Source organism: Priapulus caudatus, unplaced genomic scaffold (assembly GCF_000485595.1).
Source record: "Priapulus caudatus unplaced genomic scaffold, Priapulus_caudatus-5.0.1 Scaffold851, whole genome shotgun sequence".
Lineage (NCBI taxonomy): Eukaryota > Metazoa > Priapulida > Priapulimorpha > Priapulimorphida > Priapulidae > Priapulus > Priapulus caudatus.
Window position 1 is genome coordinate 175,152 of NW_014577912.1, and position 9,580 is coordinate 184,731.

At 42.5% G+C, this 9,580-nt stretch overlaps 1 protein-coding gene across 1 annotated transcript in view; it reads left to right on the forward strand.

Moving 5' to 3' along the window:
• Positions 1–9,070, forward strand: part of LOC106813980 (oxidoreductase NAD-binding domain-containing protein 1-like) — a gene marked incomplete at its 3' end in the record, with an annotated part of 11,111 nt that extends 2,041 nt beyond the window's left edge. Inside the window, exons 3-4 of the mRNA XM_014818235.1 lie at positions 8,192–8,298; positions 8,902–9,070. Coding sequence (XP_014673721.1) covers positions 8,192–8,298; positions 8,902–9,070 — 276 coding nt within the window. The remainder of the gene's footprint in view (positions 1–8,191; positions 8,299–8,901) is intronic.
• Positions 9,071–9,580: the final 510 nt, after the last annotated feature.

The window sequence follows — 9,580 nt, forward strand, 5'->3', positions numbered from 1 at the left end:
CGCATGCACACACGCACGCATGCACGTACATGTATGACCACACGCACACGCACGCACACACGTGTACCTGCACACGCACGCACACACGCGCGCATGCACGTACATGTATGACCACACGTACACACGTGCACGTTTACACGCACGCACACACGCACGCACAAAAGAATAAACACTCACTTCACATATGCACCACTAATATCACAGTGAATATCAATAAACATATTACATAACTCCTCAGCACACACAAAAGAATAAACACCCACTTCACATATGCACCACTAATATCACAGTGAATTTCAATAAACATATTAGTATTATTACATAACTCCTCAGCACACACAGAAGAATAAACACCCACTTCACATATGCACCACTAATATCACAGTAAATTTCAATAAACATATTACATAACTTCTCAGCACACACAGAAGAATAAACACCCACTTTCCCCACTCTATCCCGGGTGTGCATCTGGGTACGCGGATAATCTTCATCTCTGCAGATGTGCTGCCCTCCAGCGGCAACTGTTTCTAGCGGCTAACTCCATTGGTCTACACTATAAGGTCGTCGAATTGTTCCAGGCCTATCTGTGCAGAAGAAGCGACGTGAGAGATGTGACAGCTACGTTTTCGACCAAAAATGGTATAACATTTGGGGTACCTGAGGGATGCATTTGAGGAGCGTTGCTATGAGCGTCGCATTTAGAGATATGATGAAGTTGTGATTCGTCAATCAAATAATTACACATATAAAATTGGCGAGAGTGATCCCCTTGCACAAAAAAGAAATCTTAATTTCATAATTTCCTACATTGTCTTATTCATTATGCGTGTAGTATATATTTGCTATAATTTATAGTATCTACAAATGACAATGTTATCTTCCAACAGAATGGAAATAATTAAGTGTCTTAGCCATGCTTTTTAATTGCGTTTTGATCGTGCAGAGTTTTCTAGCTGTGTTTTGTTTATTTATGCTGTTATCGATGTAATGTATATGCTTTCTTAATTATCAAAATAAACAAATAACAAGAAATTAAGAAATTAAATAATAGATGTTGTGTGACCGATGAAAAGTAATCGACTAGTAAAGTAATGAAAAGTAATGAAACGTAATTGAAAATTAATGAAAGTATGTTATTATCGAAACTAAAAGCAATTGGTCTAGACTATAAGGTGGTCAAATGGTTGCAGGCCTATCTGTGCAGAAGAAGCGACATGACACATTTCGGAAGGAGCGAGCTTTTCTACGAGAAATGAGATAACATGTTGGGTACGTGAGTGATGCATTTCACGACCGTTGCTATTTTAAATATATGTGAACGATATTGCAGCCGCTGTGAAACCTAAGGTTTTATTGTATGCACATGACTCGGCGCTGTTAGTATTACCAACTGACATTGAGGTTGACCAGGAAAAATTAAGCTTTAAAATGCAATGCCTATTACTCAATGTATCCCTGGATCTACGGAAGACAGTAAGCATTGTGTTTCGATAAAAAAATAAAATCAGTCCACTTCCAAACTTTGATGTGACATGGAATGGGTGACATATTGAAAGTAAGACTGCAGTAAAATACTTACGAGTACACTTACAAGACAATTTCACTGCTAAAATTACACGAAGCAAAGTTATGAAAAACCTAAAGAATACAGTCAAATCTATTTACAGGAAAGCTCAATATTTGAAGAAATCATGTAGAAAATTGCTAGTTACTGCCTTCATTAATTGTGATATTTCGGGGGAAATTATTGGGGGGTTAATTGGCACAAAACGTGCTTAAAGGCACTTAATAACATCAACCCGCATAACGCTACAGGGTTAGACAACATACGACGTGAATTTCTAAAAGATGGCTGTCACATTATTTGTGAGGAATTTAAAGATATGATGAAGTTATCATTCGTCAATGCAATAATTTCACATATGAAATTGGCGAGAGTCATCGCCTTGCATAAAAAAACAAAGCAAAACGCATCGACCAAATGATAGACGTGTGTCAATTCTTAGCGTTATGTAGAAAGTTCGAGAAACAGTAGGTTATAATAAAATAGAGAAATAGGTAATCGATAATGAATTATTATACGCCTTTTAATGTGCATTTCCATCAGGTCATTCTACAAATACACCGTGAATTCACTTAAGCTAGGCATTACATTGGCAATGAAACAGATAAAGGGTATTTGATCGCGATGGTAGTTTTCCATATACAACAAGCATTCGATACAGTTGACGACTCTATGTTACTATCCAAACTAAAACGAATTGGTCTACACTATAAGGTCGTCGAATGGTTCCAGGCCTATCTGTGCAGAAGAAGCGACATGAGAGATGTGACAGCTACGTTTTCGAACAAAAATCCTATAACATTTGGGGTACCTGAGGGATGCATTTCAGTACCGTTCGTATTAGCGTCGCATTTACAGATATGATGAAGTTATGATTCGTCAATCAAATAATTACACATATAAAATTGGCGAGAGTCATCCCCTTGCACAAAAAAGAAATCTTAATTTCATAATTTGCTACATTGTCATATTCATTATGCGTGTAGTATATATTTGCTATAATTTATAGTATCTACAAATTACAATATTTATCTTCCAGCACAATGGAAATAAGTGTCTTAGCCATGCTTTTTAATTGCGTTTTCATCGTGCAGAATTTTCCAGCTGTATTTTGTTTATTTATGCTGTTATCGATATAATGTATGCTTTCTTAATTATCAAAATAAAGAAATGAAAAGAAATGAAGAAATGAAATAATAGATGTTGTGTGAACGATGAAAAGTAATCTTTCCTGCTTTTCACTCCTTACATGTAATAACGTTCGAGTTGTATGCACTAAAATAGAGTGGCACGACCAATTCAGAGGCTACGACTGGTCATGCGACGACCATAATTATAGGATATATGACTGAATTATTTCAATTCCTACTATAGCAATGAAATTATAGCGCAAATGCAGAAAACATAAACGGATAAAGACGCGCTAGAAGTAAGTAAACATGATTTCACATTGTAATGCATATTTCAGTATAGAATTTCTCACTAGATTTCAATGTTTACTGAAAATGACCGCACATTCACTTGTTCATTTAGGACATTTGCTTTGCACGAAAGCTAAGGAAACCGACACATTTACTGTGCATGAGTGTTATCTGAGCGTTACAAATTCAAATAGTATGCAACTCGTTGCCCTTGATAATAATATATTCATATGAAAAGAGGGAAACAAAGAAGGTTTTATGGATTTTCGTGTGAAATGCGACCGCACTGGTCCATTTCAGCAACTTACTTATAATATATCATTCGACACTATACTATTATTTGCGCTAAGAAATGTTACAAGGCTTACACATGTGTGCGGTATAAACGTTGTTTTGTTTGTGAACATGCACAAATACATCCGAATTCTATATAGTACACAGTTACGTTAAAAGATACAGATGATGTCCAGGACCGACAAGACAGTATAATGAACACCATGCTATCATATCAACGTCCTGCACATGATCTGTATCGTTCAACTGCAATGGAAACTGTGAAGAACAACATTATGTAATAACTACAATCATGTTGACTATTTAAAATTATGTTGTCTCACCGATGGAAAGTAATCTTTGCTGCTTTTGACTCCTGACATGGAACAATCTTACAGTTGTATGCACTACAACACCGTGGCATAATATATGGATGGATGGAATATCGATGGATATGTATGAATCTGAAACTATATATGTTCTATGCTCTATGCATATATCTATGCTATATGCACGTACTCTGCTCTGCTATATATACATGCTGTAACTATGACGTCATCGTCACAAATATCAGAAGATCCGGAGTACCAACACGAATACGAGAAGTTGAAGCGCACGTCACGATTCCAGCTAGACTGGTACGGACCTTCACTCCGCCAAGTATCCTTGGCTACACTCAACTTATAGTTAGTGCAGCGTGTGGAACTGTCCACCGGGTAGCAGTCTAGCTTAGTCAGCCGAGCCTTGTGTAGAAAAACGACTTGAAAATGCTATGTACATGGCCTCGTTGCACCATCTATCGGACGCCATATGTACAAGAATAATTTCACGGCGTGAAACGGAAAAAATGGAAACTCGCTTTTCTAGAGGAAAACGAAACATGCCGAGCAGCAAACCAACAATTACGACCATTTGTAGGAAAAGTCCAGCTACGTGCGTAGTGAAACCCCTCCTGCAATAGGCAGAACTGCTCAATTCAGCGATTATCTGGGCTTTGGTCTATACCCAAAGGGACCTGGCTAAGGTGATGGAGTGGGGTCAGCGAAGTTGAGTTAGATTGCTGCAACTCGGCGTTTTCGCGCTTTGCGCGGATATCCAGCTGCAGATCGTCCAGTGCGACATGATACAAGTTTGCAGTGCACAGCTTGGCTGTTGATCATGAGGCGCTGAGCGGCGCCGACAACATGCGCTGTTCCGCGGGATATATGCGCACGCGACCGCGGAGATGTTCAAGTATGAAGCGCTGCCCACAGTGGATACGTGCGCCACATTGTAGGCTCGGCGCACGTATCCACAGCGGTCAGCGGATGATCTTGTGGTTTTATAAAATAGCAAAGCATATACCCATGATACACTGTACATACTAACCTACGACCAGGCTGCCACCAGCCCAGCTGCTGCACCAGCTGCTGTAATCTAGGCATTACCGCATTGACCTTATATGTAACAAACACGTTCGAACTGCGCTGGCGACGATGTGTCTGGAAAATCGCCAGATAACGGATAAACCTTCGGCTCAGCCCGCTGCTCTCTGCCGTGCACGCCGTATAAGGAATAATGGGCGAGGCTTACGATCTCACTAAAATGCAGATTTACGAAGAAATTGAAGGGCGCAGCATGCTAAATAGCACGTGATTTTTGTTAACAAGCCACTAGCTATCGATTAAGACAGTACGCGAGTAGATTGATGCGGCAGAACGTTAGATCAGCGATTTACCGTCGTTGTGCATTAGATGTAACTTGCGTGATGAAGGGCGGGGGCGATGCCTGTTTAAGCATGGCACTGCATGCCAATCATCGGGCTGCGCCCTGGTTTCGACGCCCATCACGTTAAGCACAGCTTTGAGGGGAATAGATTAAACACTATACTACCAACATCATAAACACAACGCAAGGGCCTATTCTTTGCAACGCCGGAATGAGCTGAGGGCAAAAGGCTCGTGAGGACACGAGAATGGACGTCCCGGAGGTACGTCACTCCAGAGATAGGGGCATGTGTAACCTAGCACATGGTGCGGAGAGGAACGCAAAACTGTTACGTCACTGGCAACCGGTCAGTACTAGCTGAGCGAGGGAGGTTAAGATGACATTACTAACCTAGTGGGGGAGGAACAAAAGCAGCATAACAATAAACAAAGGGAGACGGCAGGTACGCCCAGTGACCGAAGAACGAGAGGTCACACGCGGACGCTGGGTAGCATAAATAGGAGAAAGTTTAACAGAAAGATATAGAGTGTGCTCGGACGATAGCAAGGCGAACCGAACAAACCTCTGACGAGATGGCGTACACGTAAATATGGTTTTTCTTTGTATGATAGTTAAAGTATGTCAATAGTTTAGATCATTGATACTGCGTGTGAGATTGATTGCGGCGTTACAGTAATGCGGTTAGGGAATATAAGTTAACGTGGTATAAGTATATGTGTCGCGGAGTTAAGGAGTTAGTCATACCGCGGTTATATGCGCGTTGTCGGGACGCAACAGATTAAGCGGGGGGGGGGTAACGTTAGCGAAGGTAGAGACGGCGCTGGTAGGCGGCGTCAGGTAGTTTATTAAAATGACGAATTTATAACCAATGTTGTGTTGAGATTGTATCGTACGGTGATTGAAGGGGAGTGATTAATAAATATGATTCATGTGTGTATTATATAAAGTCATGCGTGGAGTTGTTTATCATATGGCTGTATTTTATATCCTCGAGTCGGGTTATTCCTTCACAAGGTATTAAAACATAAATACGATCACGCCGTCGCATGTGGGCTTTAATTTGAAGCACGCGGTGACACTTGCATGTAAGGTCCCCGCTGCGTATACCAGCCAGTACACAATCTGGCTACGTTAGTGTGTTAGCGCATGCGCAATATCTCACCAGAGGAGTTACACCTACTTTATGCCATCGCGTCTTTCCCCTTGCCTCCTCTGGCCTGGCTTGGCGCCTGGAGTCATGCAACATTTGGAATTCGGTAGCTATATAAGAAAAAGGCTCTAAATTATTCATATAAAATTTCAAGTCGATCCGTATCTCCGCTGCTGCACTATTTCGTCTCTAGAAAAGGTCTTTTTTGGCATCGTTTTTTGCCGAAATTCGGCACTAGAGTGCAATAATTTGCATTATGCACGCAAGTTAGATGCCTCGTGGACGTCTAGAAAGCATTAGAAAGTAAAATTGGTCTTGTTGTATTCGTGACATCTCGCCAGGTGGCGTAGCCACAGCGACCGGTGTAATTTTATGTTTGAAATGTGTTCAGAAAACTTTGCAGAAATTCGCATCATAGAGCAGGCAAAAGTTTCGAGTGAAGCATAGAGCACGAATCTGTAGTTATTTAACATGAATAAAGTGTATGTTTTGTAAGCGCAGTAACAGCGTGCGTATTTTTAATTGTATCCCCCGAACGAAGTTTGTGGGGATACTATGGGTTTGGCATCGTCGCGCCGCCACCGCCGCCCCCGCAGAGATTTCCTTGTGAACGCTCTACCGGCTGCAGTTCTTCTCGGATCATCTTCAGATTTCGCATGAAGGTGCGTTATCGTAAAGCGAAGACGCCTATCGTTTTTGGTGTGACGGAGTCATCGTTGCCATGGTAACTTCTGCACTTTTTACCCGATTGTCATAAAATTTATATTTGTATTAAAATTTAGATTTAAATTTAGATTAAAATTAAAATAAAAAAAATAAAATAAAAAAAATTTAAATTTAATATTTGTATTAAAATTTGTATTTAAATTTATATTTAAATTTATGATTGTCATCAAATATATATATATATATATAGGACATGTTAAATATTGGCCTGTGTGCCAAATTCCATGACAATCGGTAAAAACAGCACAATTTACAGGTTCTACAATATTTCCACAAAAATGTTGTTACCATGGCAACGATAACTCCGCCCACACCAAAAACGATTGGCGTCTTCGCTTTACCAGAACGCACCTTAATTCATGCCAAATTTGAAGATGATCCGAGATCGGGTAAAAACTGCCCACCAGGTCACTGCGACCTTTATTTCACCTTTACCTTGACCTTGATCATATTTCTCTTCCGCTCTCTAACTCAGCCCCTAATTGACCTAGCGCGACCAAACTTGGTATGCTTACACATCTTGGGGAGAAGGTCTGTCGCATACCAAAACCACCACTGCCTTGACCTTAGTTTGACCTTCACCGTCGACTTAATTCCTCTTCGGCCTCCTAGGGTAACCAGATTCCATATACTTGCACATCTGAGCACACCAGTTGTCTAACAAACCTTTGTCTTTGTGACTTATTTAACTTTAGCTGCCTTCTACATCCTTACAGAGATATTCCATTTATACTAGATCACGGGGGATACATGTAGTTGGCGACAACTGCTCGTTTCTAGTTAATTTCTGTTTGATGCTTATTCAGGCCTGCAGCCTATGAACGCCCTCTACTGTTGTTCACACCTTTAACGCCGCCTGGTAAGAATAGCTGTTCTCCCGAAGAAATCGAATAATTGAGTTTTATGNCTCTCTCTCTCCCTCCGCCCCTCCTCTCGCTCACCCCTCTCTCTCTCTCTCTCTACTTTTAGGAAGCCACTTGTAAATTTTGCATAACTATATAGGGTTTAATAACAATGAATTTTTGATATATTAATGTCTGACTCTTACTGTTACATGTTGCTCAATTCTGTTTTTCTCTACAATTCCCTTGACTGTGGGAAGTTCGCAAATGTCATCGTGTGTGTTGCCAGACTTATTGAACTAATTCTACATGTATCGCTGCAGGAGCTTGATCTATCCAAGGCGTATTATATAGCAATGTCGATTCCTTTTCTCAATCCGTTCACTCAAACAAAGGAAGCTATGCAGGCATGCAAATCTATCACTGAAGGCAAATACAATTTCGAAACATGCAAATTACCAAATGAGTTTTTGTTCTAATTTCTGAATGTCGTATGTTCATGTAGTTGGTTTCCAAGGCAACGGTGATCTCTATCAGCAATGCTTCAGACACGGTGAAGACTCTTTCTCTCAAGGTCGCTGAGAAGAATGTCAGTTTTAAGGCGGGCCAATGGTAAGCATTACTTGTACTCCTACTAGTCTCTTACTCCCATTTCTCCAGCCCATGCATACCCCATCATTGCTAGAGAGACAAGTTTCCTGTTCACATCGCAGTTTCACAGTATTTTTGACCCATGCTGCATAATATCATGTGATTATTTCTGGTGTACTCTAATTTCGACGTGATTCTCAATGGTGTGATACGTCGGGGGGGGGGGGTGATACTCGGGGGGGGGGGTGATACGGGGGGGGCAACATTGTATTTTTGCTGCTGTGAAAATGCACTTATTCTATTCACCTGCTGCTGCGTTAACGAAAGCGTCTTACTATTTCAGTCACACCTGCGTTAGTAATCACCGCTATAGAATGTTCAAACACCTGTCTATAAAGGACATTTTTAGAATTTAGAATACATTTTTGAAGTGGGAAGTTTGATATACAGTTAGATCACTTCTATGTACTATAGTAACCTATCTACAAAGGAGACTCTGTGCTTACGCCTCTGTTCTCTGTGACTCTGCTTTCCTTGAGTGATGTGCGGGTTCAATCACCTCGCGATCTCGGAGCCACGTGTTTGTGTAACCGTCGGTGTTCTGTGTCTCTCGCCGGGTCGCAGGGTGGATCTGACCATCCCCGGCGTGGAGGAGGTCGGCGGATTCTCCATCTGTTCGTCGCCGATGAAGCTGCAGATGTGTGGCATCGTCGATCTGGCCGTGCAGGCGAGCGACGCCTCACCCTCGACGTGGGTACACAGCAACGTACGTAGCTCCTCCGCTCACCGCGACGTACGTAGCTCCTCCGCTCACCGCGACGTACGTAGCTCCTCCGCTCACAGCAACGTACGTAGCTCCTCCGCTCACAGCGACGTACGTAGCTCCTCCGCTCACTGCGACGTACGTAGCTCCTCCGCTCACAGCGACGTACGTAGCTCCTCCGCTCACCCGTTGAGCGGAGGAGCTACGTACGTCGCTGTGAGCGGAGGAGCTACGTACGTCCAGCGATGTACGTAGCTCCTCCGCTCACAGCGACGTACGTAGCTCCTCCGCTCACCGCGACGTACGTAGCTCCTCCGCTCACAGCGACGTACGTAGCTCCTCCGCTCACAGCCTCGCGTATCGAATCTTAACCTCGTCTCACGGCCTCCCCCCACCGCCCTCCACTTCCCACTCCCCTCCTCGCTCTCCCTCATGCTCCCCTGCTTTTTGCTGCACCCTACCTCCACTTCCCACTCCCCTCCTCGCTCTCCCTCATGCTCTCCTGCTTTTTGCTGCACCCTACCTCCACGTCCCACTCCC